Source organism: Sorex fumeus, unplaced genomic scaffold (assembly GCF_029834395.1).
Source record: "Sorex fumeus unplaced genomic scaffold, SorFum_2.1 ptg000169l, whole genome shotgun sequence".
Lineage (NCBI taxonomy): Eukaryota > Metazoa > Chordata > Mammalia > Eulipotyphla > Soricidae > Sorex > Sorex fumeus.
In genome coordinates, this window is record NW_026606226.1 from 1,371,035 (window position 1) to 1,391,793 (window position 20,759).

The window sequence follows — 20,759 nt, forward strand, 5'->3', positions numbered from 1 at the left end:
TGTTCCCACAGGGTCTGCCCCAGCGGCAGGTGCCCGAGGGGCACAAGCTGAAGGAGTGGGCAACTGCCCAGTGAATATTTTCACGGTCCTCTGCTGACCGCCCGCCCACATCCTCGCTTTAAATTTCCTGTTTGTTCGGTAGACCTGCATCGCTGTGATACCCTTGACTGCCGGTGATAATCGCAGGGTGCGGGGTGCGGAGACATAGCACAGGGGCTAAGGAGCTGGTCCTGCCTGAGGCTGACCCAGGTTCCATCCCCAGCACCCCTATGGGGTCCCCAGGGTCCCGCCAGGACCTCTCGGGGTAGGAGAACTTGCCAATCCCGGTTGTGCTGGACCAAGATTTCGTTGCTTCTGTACCAGGCCCAGGACCACACGCCCCGCTGGGTCAGAAGAACGAAGGGCCGGGGCAGGAGTAGGGGCAGCGAGGAGACTGGGTGGGGTCTGCTGTCTGGGGCGCAGGGGTTACAGCCACCCTTGCACCCTTGCGCTTTGGAGGGGAGCTCTGGGGGCCTGTTTGCTGGAGCAGGTATGGGGTGGGATTCGGGGGAACGGGAGAAGGGGAACGGGGCAGAAGCCTGATCAGTCTCATGCAGGTGGTACTTCGAGAAGTCGGGGGTATGAGGTGGGAAGGGGAGGGGTGAGGATAATGGGAGAAGGTAGGCGTGGTCAGAGTTGTCTACCCAGACGGATTTGCCCACATCTGCTCTTGGCCTCCCAGCCCTGAGCGGCCAGATGTCGCTGTCTGCAGGATGCAAAGGGCTTGGGGCCCTTCCAGCTGCCACTCAGGGTGGAACACGGGGCCCCATCCCTGTGTGATGTATCCATGTATTCAGTCCCGGGCATCAGCACCTGCTGGTCTCCTAGGCAGCCAGCCCCCTCCAGGGACCCATGTCCGCATGCAGTGTGGTCCTGTGCAAGGCCTTTCAGCTGACATGAGTCCTGCAAGCTACTCCCCAGGGGCCGCTACAGGGGCGAGGGAACCTTCTAGAAACACCCTCCTGCTGATAGGGACCAAAGGGGAACAGGCAGGGTGAGATTCCGAATAGGCCCTAGACAAAGGGAATCATGGTATGGAATGTCACGAGGCGGCCCAGGTGGGGCCTGGTGACCTGGATGACCTCGGTCCTGCTGGACATCAGTTGAGAACCATCTCGGCGTCCTGTTCCATTTTCATGGCCCACATTCTTGGAATACACACATACACACACACACGCTCATAAGCCTCTCCCTTTGTTCAAAAGGTATGAAAGGGAGATTCCTGCCTTTCTCTGGGGACCTTCTCCTTCTCTGGAGACGCTCCCCATTATCCGGGAGCTCCTCAACTTTCATTGCCCTCTCTGTCTCTTTCCTTAAAAGTCTTTTCTGAATTTTGCTGTTCAATCTCCGATTGATTTCCTTCTTCAAATCATGACGTATGGAGCTTAAGTCAACAAGTCAACAGTTTCACTTCTTGCCTTTCCCTGGCCTTCTGCCTCCCGCTGCCCGCTGCCATGGGCACGAGGGGGAGGTTCGGACCAAGCTGACAGAAAGGAACATCGGAAGGACACTGCACAAACCCAAAGGCAGCCCAAACTGAGAACTGGTCTTTAGTAGGAAGCAGACCACTATCGAGGGGGATAGGGGCGGGGACAGCACAGGAGTCGGGGGACGTGGGCAGGGGCGGCCGACACTCGGGTGGAGGGTGTGGGGTTGGAATGTTTTCTGCACGAAACCCTGCCGTTATCAATACTGTACATCGTGATGCCCAAGATAAAATAAGATGAAGTGGATAGGAAAGGGACTCCGTCATTCATAAGACACTGAGTTTCCAGCCGTGGATCCACGCTGGCAGAAAGAGTGAGAAGACAGAAAATGGGTGAGTCACGCCTCCCACCACAGCTCGATCACATCAGCCCCTCACCCCCCTCACCTACCCCCATCCCCCACCCCTCCTCCTGCACTGTCCCAGGTGGGCACTGCCTCCAGCTTCCTCTTCTTTGCCCTTCACCTGGGGGCATCGGCTCAGAAACTCGTCCCAGTGTGATCAGAGATGGGCTGCGTCTCTGGGGCGGGTGGAGGGAGGGGAGGAAACCCCTGTTGGCTGCCCAGGGCAGCTGATGTCCACAGTCGGGAAAGCACAGTGGGAACCAATTTCCTCTTGGGTGATGTCAGCCGTTTCCCCTCTCTTGGAGGGGGAGGAAGTTCCATTCGCACACAGGAACCTGACTCCCTCATGGGAAAACCCTCAAGGCTGATGCCATCCCTCAAGCCCGGCTCCTGGGGGGATTTTCACCCGAATTCCTGAGAAGTCCAAACACGTCACTGGCTGGTGGTTGGGAAGAACCATCTCTTCTCTGTCTGACATAAAGAATCTCTCTCCCTCTCCCTCTCCCTCTCCCTCTTTCTCCCTCTCTCCCTCTCTCTGTCTCTCTTCTCCCTCTCTCCCTCTCTCCCTGTCTCTCCCTTTCTCTCCCTCTCTCCCTCCCTCTCCGTCTTTCTCCCCTCTCTCCTCTCTCTTCCTCTCCCTTTCTCCCCCCTCCCTCTCCCCCTTTCTCTCCCTCTCTCTTCCTCTCCCTCTTTCTCCCCCTCCCTCTCCCCTCTCTCTTCCTCACCCTCTCTCCCTCTCCCTCTCTCCTTCCCTTCTCTCTCTCCCCCCTTCTCTCTCAACTCTCCACCCCCCCGCCCCTCTGCCTCCTTGGATTCTCAGTCTTGACATCTTGACATTCAGGGTTGCACGTCTTCACCCAGAGCTTTTTTTTTTTTTGCGGGGGGGGGGGAATGCCTTCTCTCTCCATCCTCCCTTTGGGGAACCCATCAGCCCCTCACCTCTTCTCGGCCTGATAAGGGGCCCCCGGGCCAAGAATCTGCACTGTGGGATGTGGGTCTGTGAAATTAGTCAGATTCTCTGAAGATGATAGGATCTTCACTTCCCCAGAACGGGTTGCTTCCTCAGAGTGATACAGGGCCAAGGGACAACGTGTCCCAGGTCACCTCTTCAGGACCAGCTGCCACAGCAGTGCACCAAGGTGCAGGCCAGCCTGCCCCCCTCTCCTCCCCGCCCCCAGCTGCACGTGGGGACCTTCAAGCCCACATGTGGCTTTTCGTGGAAGGTGCAAGCTACTTTCAGAAGCAAAGACTGACAACTTCCGCACCCCGGGGACACCTCGGGGTGGGGGGGGGGGCGTGGGTCCTCATCTTCCCGGAAGAGAGAGAGAGAGAGAGAGAGGTTGGCAAGAGGTTGCTGTGAGCAACCCTGCTGAGCAACTGTACACACACACACACACACACACACACACACACACACACGCACAGAGCAGTGCTTCGCCCACACCTCAGCTGACCCTCACATCGTCACCAGCACATTCTCAGGGGCTCGTTCATTCACGTCCCCCGTCCCAGCACGCTTTCCCTTTCCCTTTTGTGGCCGATCTCTCGTGAACCCCACACACGGGCCACGTGAGGAGTCCTTTGCTCTGGATCTTGCTCAACCTACAGCAACTCAGGGTCACCAGGCCCCGTTTCAGTCCCGGGAGCTGCAACGGAGCAAAGAGGGGGAAAAAATGATTTCACCAGAGACACAGAGCTCAGGTCAGCCCAGGGGGACCGGCCCCCCTCTGTTGAGGGACACAGGCCTCAGGGTCAGCCCGGCCCCAGGGAGCGGATGATCTATGACCTAGGACAGTGACTTCCAGAAGCGTGCAGGGGTCCAGACACACTGGAGACAGAAGTAAAACCAGCAGAGTCTTCAACTTCCGGATAGCAGCCTCTTTAATAAATAAGTGAGCAAATAAATAAATAGCCCTTTCAGAGGACCCCTGAGAGGCCCTTCCCCTCCCTCAGCCTCATTCCCAGAGGCAGCTGTTTTGGGACTGGCCACTGCTAAGAGCCATAGGACAGGGCAGAGGGGTCCTGGCTAGACCCTTCCTAGAATGCCCTGGGGAAGGCCGGGGTCATGGCCCAGATCTGGTTGCAGCCCCTGGGCACAGCACTGGGCTTCCTGCTGGCGGGTTCACCCAGTGTCCACTGCCCCCCAGTTCCCAGCCCAGGGACAGACAGCTGGGGTCACTGAGATGGAGAAGGGGCTCCATCCTGGGGGTCTGGAGCTGGACACGAGCAACTGGTGCCCAGGCCCACCTGCGTGTAGGGTCTGACCCACTCACGCCAATGGCTTCTCTGGGCAGGGTGAGAGGAGGGGCCAGCCTGGACAAGGTGGTGCAAATGAACAGGACAGGAGCACGGCCAGCCCCCTCTGGGGCTCAGCTCCCACGTGCCAGTCACAGATGCTGAGAGGGCAGGGGCATGGTGGACATGGGCTGGGAGTCTCTGCCAGGCAGAGGGGGGAGCTGCTAGGTGTGTCGGTGGAGGGGGAGTATCCCCAAGGACTCACTCCAAGCTGGCGGTCAGCTCAGACCACCCAGAATCCACACTTGGTCTCTGCTTCCTCCCCTGCACCTATACATGTCCCTTACAGAGAGGCCCTGTAGCATCCATGCTCAGGAGCACGACACCAGGGGCTAAGGCTGACCCCTTTGACACCAGGAGGCTAAGACTGGCCCCTCCGACACCAGGGGGCTAAGGCTGGCCCCTCCGACACCAGGGGGCTAAGGCTGGCCCCTCCGACGCCAGGGGGCTAAGGCTGGCCCCTCCGACGCCAGGGGGCTAAGGCTGGCCCCTCCGACGCCAGGGGGCTAAGGCTGGCCCCTCCGACGCCAGGGGGCTAAGGCTGGCCCCTCCGACGCCAGGGGGCTAAGGCTGGCCCCTCCGACGCCAGGGGGCTAAGGCTGGCCCCTCCGACGTCAGGGGGCTAAGGCTGGCCCCTCTGACACCAGGGGTCTAAGGCTGGCCCCTCTGACACCGGGGGCTAAGGCTGGCCCCTCTGACACCAGGGGGCTAAGGCTGGCCCCTCTGACACCAGGGGGCTAAGGCTGGCCCTTCTGGCAGACTACAGCCCCTCAGCCTCCCCGCAACGCAGAGCTCCTAAGAGCCCCCTGGGGGATGTCCTGACCGACCCTGTCAGATTTCCTAGACAGCAGCCCTGGCCACCTGACCCCGAGGTCAGTGGCCCCTGCCCAGGCACTGGAGTGGAAGCAGGGCCTCAGCCACAGTCACTCATCCACACGCAGGCTGGAGATGAAGGGCAAGGAGGCCAGCTCGGAGTCCAGACTACCCAGGAGACCCCCGTGGGCAGCCACGCTCTCCAGAGGGGCCAGGCCACAGGCAAAGCTCCAGTCAGAGGCACCCAGGTCCCCACAGGTGGTCAAGGTGAGGAGAGACCACCCCTCGGTGGGGTGACTCCACTGTTCAGAGGAGGCCCCTGTGGGCACAAGACTCCGTCCTGAAGCGTCCTGTTTCAAGTAGCCCTTGGTCAATGCTGGTGGCGTCTGGTCGACCTCAGCCTCTAGGCACGTCTGGAATTTGGGGTCGAGGTCATCTGGGGAGTAGGACTCCTCCTCCAGGCAGTCCACCTGGGCTGCCTTCTCCTCGGTGCCTCTGGTCTGTTTCAGGTAGCCCTGGAAGGTCACGTCAGTGGGGTATTCCTCCCCAAGCACCCCAGGTCCTGGGGGGTCAACATGGTCCGAGGCCGAGCCACCCTGGTCGGGTGCAGGCTGCTCCTCAGAGCCGTGTGTCAGGCCAACGCCACTGTCATCCTGGCCCCGACTGTCGTCATCCTGCTGCAGCTCCCAGGGGGGCTCCAAGCCGAGACCCAGGCTGGGCTCCTGCAGGCAGACGCCACTGTCGGTGCTGCCATCACTGTGGAGCTCCTCCAGGGAGGCCCTCTTTCCCAGAGGGCCGCGGGCCTTGGGGGTGGCAAGGCCGGGGGTCTCTTGTGACTGCAGGGAGGGCCTGACGCTGCCAAAGCCGCTGTCGGTGCTGGTGTACAGCTCTGAGTCGAATAGCTTGGGGGTATCCTGTAGGAAGGTCTCCGAGTTCAGGGGCTGGATGGGGTCTGGGTGCGGGAACTGGCTGACAAGGCCAAGGGGGCCCGGCTTCTCGAAGACCTGTGAGCAGAGCAGAGAGTGAGGGGCTGGAGGGCCAACTGGGGGAACCCGCCTCGGGGGGTGGCCAGGGCAGGCCCTGGTCAGGAGGGAGCCTGGGGGAGGTGCTTCCGAGCAGAGCACTGCAACTGTTATTCCTGCCTGCATAGGCTGCAGTTCCGGGCAGAGCACAGTAACTGTCATTCCCATCTGCGTAGGTTGCAGTTCTGAGCAGAGCACTGCAACTGTCATTCCCGCCTGCATAGGTTGCAGTTCTGGGCAGAGCACTGCAACCGTCATTCCCGCCTTGTTGTATGATCCTTTTCCACCCACTGGGTTCTGGCCCAGACAGAAGTTTGGGTCCCCAGAGCCTGGAGGGCAGCAGGGAGGCCTGTGGGCAGCTTTTTTAGGGGGCTCTGAGCATCGTCTCATTCACCTAAACCTTGAAGCACGTGCCAAACTCTTCAGACTTTGACCCCCAAATACGAAACAGGATCCCTACTAGCCCATCAGTATAAAACTCAGTATATAATCAAGGCCCATTCCACAAATAATGCTTGTTACTTGTGCACCAGGTAGGGTCTAGTCGGCCCTGTTCTGCCCTGGGCAGATCTCCTGCCTTCTTCTGTCCCCGTCACTCCCTTCCAACCTGCTTTACTCACTTTATTGATTTTGGGGCCACACTCTGTGGTGCTCAGAGCTTACTCCTGGCTCTGCATTCAATAATAACAATTGTGGGGCTTGGGGACCCTGTGGGGTGCTGGGAATCAAACCCAGATTTGCTGCATGTGAAGCAAACATGTTGCCTCTCTCTCTCTCTCTCTCTCTCTCTCTCTCTCTCTCTCTCTCTCTCTCTCTCTCTCTCCCCTCATTTCATTTTGTTTTCATTTTTGGGCCACACCTGGTGATGCTCAGGGGTTACTCCTGGCCACACACTCAGGAATGACTCCTGGTGGTGCTCAGGGAACCATATGGAATGCTAGGGATTGAACTAGGTCTGCTGCATAAGAGACAAGCACCCTCCCCGCTGTCCTATGGCTCCAGCCCCTCAGTTCTGGACTTTGTTCCTGGTCCAGGCTGTTCACAACCCAGTTCTAGGCAATTTCTCCATCAACAGTTTCACCCCAGCATTTTCAGCACTTTGCTAAAGAGCCATGGAGGCAAGTTCGTGGTAGAAGGAACATTCAAGGGGTGCCACGAAACATGAAGAAAAAGGCAAACACCCAAAACTCGAATGTGAATATATTACAAGACCAAAGGCACCGTCCCAACACGTGTTCATAAGCGTGCCTAGGTCCACGCCAGGCTTTTCCTAAGGGCAGCTGCACGGTCTCCCTATTTTCGGGTGTGATTAAAAACTCTTGTGAGGGGTCGGGGGTGCATTTCTTGGGGCCTGGACTTGATATGCATGTCAACGAGAGAGGAAAAGTCGAGGGAGGATGGGCCTTTGCCGAGCGCTGCTCTAGGAGCTGCTTCGGGGACAGATGGAACGTGAGTACTCAGCGTTAGTCCTTCCTTTTCCAGGTCACGGGCCAAGTGGCCTGTGGCTTAGTCCAGGCCCAGGGGCTGTTAGTGAGTGGTGAAACTGCCGACGCGAAACTGCAAACGCAAGAAACTCGCGTTGCAGTGGACTTGGACTGTGCTTGCGCCCTGGCCTTGGCCCGGGAAAACCCTGGGGGAGGGGGTGCACACCACTGGGGAAGGGGCTGCCCAGCCCCCTTGGGCGTGTGCTGGTGTGGTAGGGGGCACAGGGCCAGGGGGGAGACTCACCAGGGCTGCCGGCAGCTTCCCGCCACCACGCACATAGAGCTGGAGGCCCAGGCACATGGCCGGCGCCCCGCAGAGCAGCAGGACAAAGACAAAGAAGATGATGAGGTTGCTGGCCGTGAAATCTGCAGACCAAAAAGGACATTACACCCTGCACGTCCAGGGCCCACCCAGGAGCCACCCCATAAGCGCTGTGGAGGGACCCTGCACCCCACCACCACTACCACTATCAGCCATCTGGATCTACAGTGGTGGCCAGGATGGGGGTAATCGCTCTCCTAACTCAAAGCCCAGCCCCAGGGGGGTCCCGCCCTGGACACGTGGACTCTGATCCGAGCTGTGCATGTCAGCACTCGGAGGCCACTGGACACAGCAGGTAAGAACATGGAGGTAGGGCCAGAGCAATAATAGCACAGTGGGTAGAACATTTGCCTTGCACATGGCCCACCCGGGTTCCATCCCCTCCATCCCACATGGCTCCCTGAACACCGCCAGGAGTGATTCCTGAGTGCAGAGTCAGGAGGAACCCCTGAGCATTGCTGGGTGTGATCTCCGCACACCCCCCCACTAAAAAAAAAAAAGAATATGGAGATTTTGGAGGCCCCAAGTGGCCATGAGACCGCACAATGGACTCAACTTCTCTGAGCCTCAGTTTCCTCCTCTGTGAAGGGGAAAATGAATAGCGTCTGCGACCTAAGCTGCTGGTGATGTACCAGCCCTCAGAGCGGGCTTTAGACGCCTGGTCCTTTCGCCACGAGAGTGGGCAAGGGGGAGACTACTGTCTCACCTTCACGGGTGTTTACAGGTGAGAGGTCAGTGGGAATGCTGGGACCCGCCCAGACCTGTGTGCACCTTGCTTTCTTCTAGGAGACAGTGGATGGAGAAGTTCTCGGGGTGCTGGACATTCACACCAATGGTGCTTTACTCCCCGTAAGGGAGAGTGAGGCTAAAGTGACAGCCCTTGGTGCATCCTTCCTAAACGGAAGTGCCCCACACCCTGCGCCCCTTGGAAGGTAAGGCACCACCTTGGCCTTTGCTGGGTGTGGCCCGCCCTGGACTGGGCATGCGCGCCATTGCTCTGGCTGCTGGCACCATTCACCCCCTGAGCTGTGGGGTGCACTGAGACCACCCCAGCCAGGCCCTCTACCAGCCCCCCCCCCCCGATCCTGCCTGCCTCCAGCTGGGGTGACCAGTCAGCACTGGTCAGCTTCCTCTGAAGCTGGGAGAAGGGCCCTTGGCTACCCCACTCCAAGAAAGGAATGTAACAAACAGGAAGTACACAGCTGAGTTGGGGTTCCTGGGGCCCTGTGCTAGTAGAAGCACTTTTTGTTTTGTTTTGTTTTAAGTGTTTTGGGCCATACCCGATGATGTTCTGGGATTATTCCTGGCTCTGCCTTCAGGAATCCTGACGAGCTTGGGGGACCACCTGGGATGCCTATGTGCAAGGCAAACACCCTGCCGCTGTCCTATTGCTCCGGCCCAGAAGCACCCATTGAACTGTGGGGAGCGCTGGCTTTGCCACCGGGCCCCAGTAAACTGTGTCTGCACCGGGAGTCTCAGGGCCTTCTTCTAAAAAGGGGGCAATACTGTAGGGAATGGGAGAGACACTCAAAGGGCTGAGGCAGGTCTAGCACATGGCACCCTGAGTTCCATCCTCAACCCTGCAGAGTCCTCCAAGCACTGCCAGGCGTGATCCCCAAGCACTGAGATGGAAGTAGCCTCTGTTTACTGCTGGATGTGGCTCACCCCCCAAAAATAATTACAAGAGGCAGTCTATGCTGTTACTCAGAACTGTGGCGGGGGGGGGTGCAGAGGTCACCCCTGGGGGTTTCTGGCTTGCTGCCTGGCACAGGCACTCCCCCTCATGGGTACCGGATGGATGGTCCTCACGCCACCCCACATACACTGCTGGACGAGCACCACGCACTCCTCTGGGGACCACAGCCCTGGGTTCACACGGGAGCTGATGGACGGTTTCACCTTGACACAGAACTCTCCCACTTCTCCGTTCATGGCGAGGCGGAAGATTTCTTTCTGTTCTGTCTTCTCGATGTACTGCAGGAGAAATGACAAATGACACCCGCTGTGAGCGGAAGCCCGTGGCCAGACCTGGAGGCGCCGGAGCACGAGGCATCCTTGTTCCTAGATAAACCCCCTTTAGCCCAGTGGCCTCAGCACGGTGCCTTCAGGGTGGGAGGAGGAACGGAAGTACGTTTTGGAACCAAGGGTCTTTTCCAGGTTGGGGAGGGGGCGCTGCAATTTGTAGATTTCACGTCTCCCACCCATGGAGCCTCTTTGGGCCTCATTTCCCCACTGACGGGATAACAGAGCTGCCTGCAGAGGGGTTAGGACAAAATCTTCCCATGGGGGCCTGGGACGGGCTTAGGAGCAGAGCACAGGCCCTGCGTGCCCTGGGTTTGATCCCCAGCACCGCAGACAGAAAAAGCATCTCAGGAGGGGTAGTGCCTGCCACCCGGAAGGGAGAAGCTGCCTAGGACGCCTCACCGTGTTGGGCTCTGGCACCTTGCGCACGGAGACCGTATACTCGCGGAAGTAGGGGAAGATGCTTTCGTAAGTGTCGCCCGCGGGTGCGGCCCGGGGCCTGGGGGGCTGGATGGTCCCAAGGATGGAGCCATTCTCCACTTCCAGCTTCAAGCTGCCAATGGTCAGTGTCACTGCGGGGAGGAACAGACGCATGAGGCTGGAGGGGACTGGGCACCCCACCAAGGCCTGACTTCCAGGGAGACCCAGATTCTTACCTCTCCCAGACTATAGAACGTAAGGGCTTCGGGGGGGGGCAAGCTAGAAGTATGGGTGCTGCAGGCCACCCCAGACAGATGGGATCTGGCGTTTGGAAGCTGGTCCCGGAAGCTCTTGCTTTAAATGGGTATTTTGAAATACCCACTCCCTGGGTATTTCAGTGGTCGGGCCAGCTGGGGCCTGGGAGCCAGGGAGCTCCCCGCCAGTGAGTTCTAGTTAGAGCTGGGGTCTGCAGAGCAGGCTTGTGGGTGCAATGGGGGACCCCGTCATGTCTGGGGGGGGGGCGTTCATCTTTTCTCTTATCGCTACAGAGAAAATGCCAAACTTTTCTCATGCCTTTCTCGTGCTCTAGCAGGCACACCCAGACTCCTGCAAGTAGGTCCCTAAGCCGGGTGTGGGGGAGGGGCTGCTCCCCATTCTGCTGACCCCAGCGCTTCCTCTCCTGGCGCCCGGTCTCGGTCTCCTGACTCCACAGCTGCGGCCCACCCTCCGCTTCTCTTCCGTGGGACCAACGCCGCCAGTTCCCTTTTTCTTCTCACATCTTTGCATGACTCGGCTCTATTTCATTGGGAACCAGCTCCTGAGGGTGCCCTCGGGCCAAGAAGGGCCCCCCTTGGTCAGGGAAGCTGAGCTAACAGTGTCTGACTCAAGGGACAGAGAAAAAACCCAGACTTGAGCCTCTAGTTAGCCCAGGGGAGGAGAAGCACCTTCATCAATGGAGAAACGGGTGAGGGTGACAGTCCAGTTGGAGCGCTGGCTTCCGTCCACTGCCCGAACTTTGGCCCAGTAACTGGTGGTGTGATAGAGGTCCAGAGTGTCCATGGTGAGGTCACAGGACTGCGCCCGCATCTGGCTGCAGCTGGGGACAGGTTTCCAGTACTTCAGGCCATACCTGGGGAGGGACACGGCCACCGGTATGAGAGGGCAGACGGGGCAGGGGCTGGGGGACAGTGCCCAGTCCTCTGAACCTTCCTCTCATCCTCCTTGCAAGAGGCTCCCTGTGCGTCTGGGACTCTTCCCAGTTCCCCCGGGATGGCAACAGCCATTTCTCAGCCAGAGGCCAGACGCCTCCTCCCCTAGTCTACGGGAATCACAGGTAAAAGTCGCATGGGGGGCCAGGAAGGAAACAAGGGCAGAGGGACGGTGGCTGGAAGAAGGTAGAGAAACACCGGCCTGGGCTCAGGTCCCAGCCTTCCAGGCGACCCCGTCCCCTCCCCCCACACCCCTGTCTGACCTCTCCCTGCTTCCAACGACAGGTGGGTTCCTGGTGACCCGGATGTTCTCCCTGCCTGGTTCTGCTTTTTACTATGATGGCAACCCCTGTCCCTTGCCCTTCTCGCCCTCTGCCAGCACCCCACTCAGCTCCTGGAGATGCAGGCAGCGCCCGCCCCCCACCCCCCACTCCCCACCCCCTCCTGTCGCCTCACCTCAGGACCTTCACCTCGTAGTAGATGTTTTGGGACTGACTAGGAATGGGTTTCCAGTGGAGAACGTGGTGGAAGAACTCTGCTTCAAACCACACCAACTTGGGGCTGGGCAAGCCTGTTGGGGGAAGAAGGGGTGGCATTAGGGGCAGCAGAGAGCAGCCCATTGGCATCCTGGTGCCCGCAGCCACACGCTCTGCCAGACCCTTGACCCGCGTATGGTCCCATGTAGTAATGGCGACACCTGCCATTTCCATGTGAGCTGACAAGTCATGAAGGTTCGCAGAGGTTGAGTGGCTGGTTCAAGGTCTTGGGGTGGGCGAGGCTGATTTCCAAGCCCAGCGAAGGGCTGTCAGTGTCTGGAGGCCGGGAAGAGCAAAGCCTGGTCTGCTGCTTCCCCGGGGCGCAGACCCAAGCCAAGGCCCCTCGCATCCCCAACCCCCCACCCCAAAGCTCAGAAACCCTGCAGGACGCCTTCTGCTTCTTGCTGCACGCAGAGCTGGCTACAGCCCCCAGCCCAGTTCTGGCCCCGATTTCCATACTCTGAAGACAGGACTTTCCCTAGAGCTAGCCCCTGGTAGCCAGGGCCAGGGGGCAAGGGCATCTCTAAGAACCAGCACCCTGTTGCCAGGTGAAGCTGCTGAACACCAGCCAGGAGATGCCCAGCCCCGAGACCAGCCTCAGCTTCAGAACCTCACACTCGCCCTCTGTACCTCACTGCACCTGTGGGCAGATGCGGCTGCTCAGCCCCTGGCTCAGCGGGCACAGCTGGTGGGGCAGGTGCCCAGTCAGGTCCCCAGGGGCAGGGCTCAAAGTGGTTCCCCTTCCCCACCACCTCCATTGGTCCCTAATGCCCCCCCCTCCCCGCATCCCCACTGCCCCAAGGATGGCAGCTCAGCAGACCCCTGTTTGTCCCTATCCCTCACTCTCTGACTTGCTGGGGACCATCTGATTCTCACTTTTGGATTGCAAAACACCAGACGGGAAGTAGCAACCCCGGCTGTGTCTGCGGGGTCTGGGCTGTGTGCCTGGGGGAACTGTGTTCCCACCTCAACTCTCAGCTCCCCCCCCCCCCACACACACACACTCCCAGCCCTTCCCTCTTTTCGCCCCCTTTCATGCCAAGTTTCTGCAGCTGGGCATGACCGCGAGAGAGAGAACCCTCCCCTCCCTCCCGGGAGAGCCCAGGAGGGGGGGGTGAGAGTGAGAAAGGAGGAGATGAACCGGGGCTGAGAGTGAAGAAAAGGGAAGGGAGAGGGAGAGAGATACCTCAGGCTAAACTGGGGTGCCAGGAAGGTGGGGCCGAAGGGGCAGCCAGGTCCTTGCCCAGCGGGACACGGAGCCCCCCAAAAAGACCAGAGCAAAAGTCCAGTTCAGGGGAGCTGGGGAACGAGACTAGAGACGGCTGCCTCGGTAGCCCCGCGGGCCCCGGGGAAAGCTGGGCAGGGCCGGGCAGGGCAGGGCAGGGCAGGGCAGGGCAGGGCAGGGCAGGGCAGGGCAGGGGCGCGCCTTACCATGCGCGCGGGCGCCGGCGCGCGGGCCCTGCAGCAGCGCGGCCAGCAGCACCAGCAGGCTCAGGAGCATCGTCCGCGCGCCGCATCCTCAGCCGCTCCTGCCGCGGCTCCGCGGGGCCCCCGACTGGGCTGAGCAACCCCTGCCGAGCCCGCCCCGAGCGCCCGAGCGCCGCCCGCCCGGCTGACGTCAGTGCCGCCCGGCCAGCACCGCCCCCGGGCGGACAGGGATGCGTGACCGTGGGCGGGGTGGCGGCCAGCTTACCCCTTTCCTGCCGCTGTGACCGCAGCCAGGGGCAGCCTGGCCCCCTGGGTGCCGGCGTTGGTGCAGATGCGCCAGGCGGGGATGAGGTCCCGGGTCCAGCCCCTCTGAGTTAGGGGCCAGAACCTGCCTGGGCGCATGTGGTTTGTGCAAGGACCCTGCTCTGTTCAGTGTTACCTGGGCACCGCCGGGTCAGGCTCAGAGAAGAACCAGCGGGGAGAGAGGGGATTCACCGATCAGTATGTTTGAGGGGTGCCCAGGGCTTCCCCTCTCCCTGGGGCTCTCCCTTGCTCCCAAGTTTTTTTTTGGGGGGGCACCCCAGCTATGCTCAAGGATTACTCTTGGCTTGCAGTGCTCAGGGGGCCATTGGGATGCCGCATGCAAGGCAAGCGTCCTACCTGCTGTACTATCTCTCCAGCCCCAAGTCCCGGCGACTTTTTTCGTCTTGGGAAAGTGATTCTGCAGAACCTGTGGGACACTTGCTTTAGGCCTACAGGTGGCAGGGACAGGAGGTAGCTCTGCTCTGAGGGTGGGCTGGGGCAGAGACACTTGTCCAGCATGTGGGGGCACCCTGTATGAGGGGCCACACTGGGACTGCAAAGGCCTCCCGTCTCCATGGTGGTCAGCAAAGGTCAGGGGTCCCCCAGCCCCTCGGAAAGTGCAGAGGGGTAGAGGCATGGTCAGGCAGGGGCCCCGGAAGTGGACAGCCCCCGGATCACCCCGGGAGCAGTGGGCAGGAGAGGTGCAGGCTTGACAAGTTTCCTTTTTCCTTTTTCCATTTGGTTTTTAGGCTGCACCCTGGGCTTCCTCCTGAGTGCACTCGGGTCACTGCTGGTGGGGATCAGGGGACCATATAGGGTGCTAGGGCTCGAACCTTCTCAGTCCCAGGGTCTGAGGAGTTTGTGTACCGGCTTCTGAGGGCTGATGGTGGAGCAGTTGTGCGGAGTGACGGACCGGCAGGGCCCTCTCCTCCCGCCCCCCCCCCAACTGCTTTCCTAAACTTGGCGGTTTCCACCCACCATTCCGTAGATAAGGCCTCTGGTTCCCTCACCATCTCCCCTCTTAGACTGTCTCATGTTGAGTTTTCCCGTGCAAAAGTCTCCCCCATTCCTGCTTGAAAGGAGGGTTAGGATCCTTGACGCACGGGGTCACATGTCCCGGCTGATCTTGCTGAGTTCCTGTCCCCGAATTCGCAGGCCCAGGGCCAGGCACAAATCGAACTGAGATTTTAATATGCTGTGGTCGGCACTGGGGAAGGGAAGTTCGGCTGATGCGGAGAGGCAGGCAGGCGGCAGCTCCCCTGCCCTCCTGAGAGAGGGGGCCCCAGAGCTGAGAACTGGGATGGAAGGGGGCTCAGGCAGTGGTGTGAGGGGGGGGGCTCTGGCCTGAGCGCAGGACCCCATCAGGAGGCAGGAGGGTGCGTGTTCCTGTGTTCAGATGCAAAAGCCTCCCTGCGTGGCAAACGTTCGCATTCTGTCAGGCCGGAGCCTGCACGCGGCCTTTATTCATTGCCCTATGTGACCACAAGAAAGCGCCTGGCGGTGGTGGTGGGCTGTCAGCTGTAGAACCCCTAAAGCTTCCAGAAAGAAAGTCCTGCAGGGGCCTGAGAGATCGACAAAGCAGCAGGCGAGCGAGTCTGGTTTGGTCCCTGGCACCACATCGGGTCCCCGGAATCTCCCAGAGAGATCCCTGAGTGCAGAGCCCGGAGAAGCCCCCCCGTGTGGCCCAAACACCACTAAAAATCCCAAAGTCCTGCATGGTCTTAGTTGGACTCATCTTCAGGGCTCTGGAAGGTTCTCCCGACCGCTGGTCCTCACACCAGGTTGGGGACAGAAGGCTGGCAGGCGCTGGAATCTTCGTTTTATTGACCTCACAGGTCTGGGGCTCGTTGAGTGTGGCGGAACATGGGGAGCTCCGGGGTCCCCTTTCTTCTTGCAGGCATCTGGGATGAGTGTTTGGCCTCACTTCCCTTCCCCTTAGGTGGGCTGGAGCACTCAGGGGATCAAATAGAGGCTGCCCTCCTGGCCTTCCCTCGAAGGGGGAGTGAGTATTTTGATTTTCCCCCAGCCCCAAGCCCACCAGGAGGGTGCCGGCAGAGTTAGGGACCCTGCAGATTTGCAAAGAGGAGAGCAGCTCAGTGGAGGACCCTTAGCCAATGGAAGGAGGAAGGACCCCCGAGTCCCATCTCCATAGGTGCCACTGTGAGACCCTGTCTCCACGGAGCTGCTGGGCTGGCGTCTGCCCTGGAGCCCCGGATATGGCCCTCCTGCCCGCTTCATGTCTGGCATCACCCCCTCTGATGGGCAGCTGCAGCCAGGTTTTGCTGATGGAGGAGTGAGAGCATGAGTAAGCTCTGTGTGTGTATGTGTGTGTGTGTGTGTGTGTGTGTGTGTGTGTGTGTGTGTGTGAGAGAGAGAGAGAGAGAGAGAGAGAGAGAGAGAGAGAGAGAGTCAGTCCTGAGTGCCAGGGCTCTGTGTGTGTGTGTGTGTATGTGTCTCAGTCCCCGAGTGCCTGGCCAGGTCTGTTTGACTCCAGGCTTGACCGTTGCCCCCCAAGTGCCCCTTCCGGTCCCAGGGGCAGCCCCAGAAGGGACCCTATTGAGTGCGTGGAGAGAGAAGGAGAGGAGGGGAATGGGGAGGAGGAGCAACCAGTGCTTAGTGTGGGTGGGTGGGTGGAGCAGGGAATGTGGGGGGCCCCCCGGGAGCCTGGGGTCTTCCCCAGCCACACAGGGAAGGCTTCAGGCAGTGTCTTCATCTGTGGTCTCATTCTCCTGTGGCTTCACCATAATCTTGGGGACAATGCTTCCCCATGGGCGTCCCTGGCGGGCCCTGAGTGAAAGAAGCCTGAGTCTTGGTGTGGTTCCAGACACAGCAAGTGACTTCTGTCTGTCCCGGTGCCTGGGGGGTGGGGGTGGGGGCGCTCGGGCCTCATGACCAGGTTCCCAGAGCTACACAGAGGCACAATGGGAGCCAGTGCAAGGAGACAGCATGAAGGGGGCTGGCGTTGTGGGGTCCGGGAGGAGACAGGGGCGAAGGGGGAGGGTTGTTCTCAGGACCTCAGCTCCCACTCCCTGTGCTCACCCTGTGCAGCCGAGCTCCCGCCTCTGGCCGATGACTCAGCGTGAACGGAGCTGTCTGCACCTCAGCCTTAGTTGATGGGTGCGAGGCATCACTCAGGGGCTTGCAGCTGAGGATCTGGGCAGATCTGCATTTTCAGGCCAGGAAGAAAGCAGCCAGAATGTGGGGCTGACGTGTGTGTGTGTGTGTGTGTGTGTGTGTGTGTGTGTGTGTGGTGGTGGTGGTGGTGGGTGGGTGGGGTGGTCAGCCAGTGAGAGGCCAAGTCCAACCCCTGGTCTCAGTTCAGCCTGACACCGCCCACCTGCTAAGCCCGTGAGATGGCAGAGATGACCACCAGCCTAGAAGAAATGGGATGGGGTTTGCCTTCCCTGGGAATCCCCTCGAATCACAGAGGAGGGACCAAGAGCTTCCTCATACCCACTGTCTGCCCCCCCCTACCCCACCCCTCATTCTTGGCAGTGCTGAAATTCCTGAGGGGCTGGACAAAGCCCAGCACCCTGGAAACGGGAGACCTAGATCGAGCTCCATCACTTCAGCCCCCAGACAGCCCCTGACAAAGGGGCAGGGAGTCCAGGCAGAGGGGGAGGAGAGGGAGAGAGCAGGGGTGCGCCCCCCCAGGAACCCCCGGGGCTGACTTCCCATTCTCTATGCCTACTGGGCTGTGGTCCTGCATTCCTCCAGGGGCTCAGAGCGCTTCTCTCTCTTGTGACATTTCAGATCATCCACTTGTCACACAGTAACAAGTCTCACAATGTTACTAGGCCCCCTGGGCAAATCGATGAACAGTGGACAGTGACAGTGACAGTGACAGTAACTTGTCACACAGGGCCTGGATCTGGCTCATGGGTGTGGCTCCAAGGAAGTTCAGGAGTGAGGGTCCCAGGCTGAAGTAAGTTGCATCTTTCCCAGAACACCCATGCCTTCCATCTTGCACAGCTCTCATTTTCAGGGTGTCGGATGCCATCCCTCCCCCACCCAGGGCAGGAAGTCCATCAGCTGCTGGTGTTCACTCCCACAAAGTCCCGCTCCAGGGAGGGTCTGGGTCCCCAGCACTGCCCTTCCTCCTGCCTCCTAGCATCATGAGTGTGTGTGTGTGTGTGTGTGTGTGTGTGTGCGCGCGCGCGCGTGTGTGTCTGTGTGTCTGTGTCTGAGTGCTGTCTGGCAGCAAGAGACTCAAGTTCCATCCTCGGTACCCCGTGGTTTCCTGAGTGCGGCCAGAAACAAGCCCCTGAGACCCAGATGTGGCCCCACCCCCAATAACAATATGGTATGTGGGAACCGCAGGGCTGTGGGGAGAGTTACACAGATCAGGGAGCCCCTTGGAGACCTTCCTGGGTGGGTCCCATTGTGAAAAGTTCCCTCGAGTCCCTCACAGAAGGAGCGACAGCTGCCGCCCGGTTTCCTGTCCCCAGAGAGAGGACGGACACCTGCCTCAGTCCCATTGAAGCCCAGTTTTTCTTTGCGTTAAAAGGACTCGAAACGTCCTGGTCCTTCAAGGGGAAGTCCAAGCTCTTCACTCCAGGTCGAGACCGGCTCTGGTGGGCCCCATCCGGCCACGTCCTGGACTGCTGCCCTGGCCAAGAGCTGAGCTAAAGACTAGCCAGGGGCACAGCAGGTGGGGCACGGACTGGCCCACTGGTCCTTCTGGCACGGAGGGCAGAAAGGGGCAGGTACATCCGCTCCTCCTGCCCCATCCGCTTCCTGGTCTTAGGTGAGCCTCACCGGGACAAAGAAGGATGATTCTCGGGTGTGGATTGACCCAAGCTCAGATTGGGGGAGCCTGTTTCTGTTCAGGGCCCCAGTTCTGCTAAGGAGAGGCCCGGTTGGCATTGCTGGACAAAACTCTAGCACCCTTGTTTGCAGGGTGCTCATCACTGATGTCCAGAGCTTAGGCTAGAACCCGGGACAGACTCTGTCTGACCAGTGGTCATCCAGGACAGAGGGAGGGTCCCACAGAAAGACATACCCAGTGCTGTGAACAGGTGAATCCATTTTTCTTTTTTTTTTTAATTTATAGGGCTGGAGCAATAGCACAGCGGTAGGGCGTTCGCCTTACACGCGGCCAATATGGCCAACCCGAGTTCGATTCCTCCACCCCTCTCGGAGAGCCCGGCAAGCTACCGAGAGTATTCGATATGCCAAACACAGTAACAACAAAGTCTCCAATGGAGATGTTACTGGGCCCGCTCGAGCAAATCGACGATCAACGGGAGGGCCTTTACCTTTACCTTTACCTTTTAATTTATTATAAAGTTGTTCACAATAGTTCATTACAGAAAACATTCAAATACCAATCCCAACACTGTGCATCTTCCCACCACCATAAGAGGGAAGTGTGTGGAGATTGTTGTCTCATCCTGGAGCAATTTAAATTCTTGTATCAGAGATTACAAACATACGTGTTAAAGTCAAAGAAATGGGTGCTACTTTTGGTACACCAGTGGACTAGAGTATGAGGCTGCGCACTCCGGGATGTTCTCTCTTCCGGAAGCTTTGGATCTTGGCCATTGATGGTGCCAGGGGAAGTTTGTGGGTGAGACTGCCAAGCTACTGGAAAACTGGGGAGCTGGGGGGAGGAAGCCCAGTCCTGTTCTGAGTGAGCTTGGAAATCTCAGTCACAGGTCCTGCATACCTGATTTTTCTGCAGGTTCTCTCATAGGTGAGGCTCATCCGAGTCTGTGGAGAATGGCCTTGAGCATGGCTGTGGTTGGGTTCTGGAGGCTTTTGACTGGGGTTCTGTTGGGGCGGGAAGGGAAATTCAACCCACCCACCTCTGAGTTGCCCCAGTGAAGACAGCCTGACACAGGGTCAGGACATTCTGTGTCGCTCTCTTCCGGGAGCTTTATTTCATAGTCTCTGGATCTTGGCCGTTGATGAGGTGAGTCCATTTTTCAGCATAAAGTATTTGCAGCTCCAAAGGCCTGGTTGCAGATGTTCATCATCTTTGAACCCCTCAAGTTACAGGCTTCTGTTTCTGAAAAGAAGGTGCTACTTACTGGGGTGTTAATTGATGGACACTAACAGGCTCTCGCTAAGTTCTCCCTCCTCAGACCCTGTGGGAGGAGGAATCGCCCCAAGACTGGCCTCGTTAAATGCAGGTGCACCTCAGGGTCTTTATCAGGAAGAGCATATCCAAGAGAAGCTTTTGGCATACACGGGTGGGTTACCGACCTTCCTGTGTTTCCTCGTCCAATATGGTCTGTTCTCTCGTTTTGTCTCTAGTTCCCATGGATGAATGAGATAATCTGGTGTTTGTTCTTCTAACTCTGACTTATTCCCCTTTGCCTGATGCCCACCGGTGCCAGCCGACTTGCGGCAAACTACACGATTCCATCTTTCTTACGACCTCATTGTATCCCGTTCTGTGTCTGTGTCTGGCACCTTCTTTCCCCAAACACCTGTTGGCGGATGGTTGGGTGCTTTCTGTATCCTTTCTGCGATTGCACGAAGTGCCCCAGGGAACAGAGGGGTGCAGAGATCTCTGGGGTTAGTGGTTCTGTGTTCTGGGGATGACTCAGAGTGTTCCCCGGGGACTGAGCATCCTTTATGTTCACAGTCAGGCTAGTAGGCCATATTCAGCCTACCACCTGACACCTCTCCTCGCCATTCCTCAGGCCCAGGAGAGCACTGTGGGCCCGGAATACTGGAGTCTATGCACAGATTCCAGTTCACCTCCTCTGTGCATCTGGTCAGCTCCTTCCCCTTTTCCTCTTTCACAGAATTAGTCAGAGGACGAGAAACGGAAATTGGAGGCCAGCTGGAGGCAGGCACAGTGGGCATGTGCCCGTGGCTGCTGTGGGGTACAGGGGTATAGGGGAAGCTCTGTGCCCTGTGCCCTGTGCACGGGGTGGGGCGTGTGGCAGTTCCAATAGTTTATAAGAAAACGAAACTCAAGGCTGGGGGGAGCGTCGTGCAAAAACAGCAGGCTCACACCTTACCCTCACCTCCGTTCTGTGGCCACCTGACCTTTGGGGGCCCCAGAGCAAGTCACCAGGAGCTCT

At 59.0% G+C, this 20,759-nt stretch overlaps 1 protein-coding gene across 2 annotated transcripts; it reads right to left on the minus strand.

Annotated features, from left to right (window-relative positions):
- Positions 1–4,797: 4,797 nt before the first annotated feature.
- On the minus strand, positions 4,798–13,537 carry IL10RA (interleukin 10 receptor subunit alpha). Of its 2 annotated transcripts, XM_056107672.1 has the most exons (7): positions 13,423–13,537; positions 11,912–12,026; positions 11,192–11,376; positions 10,230–10,399; positions 9,629–9,779; positions 7,728–7,849; positions 4,798–5,981 (listed from the first exon to the last, which is right to left on the minus strand). In XM_056107672.1, exons 1-7 carry the CDS (start codon positions 13,490–13,492, stop codon positions 5,088–5,090), a joined length of 1,707 nt encoding a protein of 568 aa, XP_055963647.1. In that variant the 5' UTR covers positions 13,493–13,537; the 3' UTR covers positions 4,798–5,087. The 2 variants fall into 2 exon arrangements, with proteins under 2 accessions (XP_055963647.1, XP_055963648.1); XM_056107673.1 differs by lacking the exons at positions 11,192–11,376; positions 11,912–12,026 and having other exon boundaries at positions 4,799–5,981; positions 13,423–13,501.
- Between the last annotated feature and the right edge of the window lie 7,222 nt (positions 13,538–20,759).

What these genes read in the sequence shown, in the direction of transcription:
- IL10RA (XM_056107672.1), bottom strand. Translation starts at nt 13,492, where the DNA reads ATGCTCCTGAGCCTGCTGGTGCTGCTGGCCGCGCTGCTGCAGGGCCCG. An exon ending in CGCCGGCGCCCGCGCGCATG is followed by an intron (nt 12,027 to 13,422) that starts GTAAGGCGCGCC and finishes TTCCCCCAACAG; the next exon opens with GCTTGCCCAGCCCCAAGTTG. An exon ending in CCGTTTCTCCATTGATGAAG is followed by an intron (nt 10,400 to 11,191) that starts GTGCTTCTCCTC and finishes TCCTCCCCGCAG; the next exon opens with TGACACTGACCATTGGCAGC.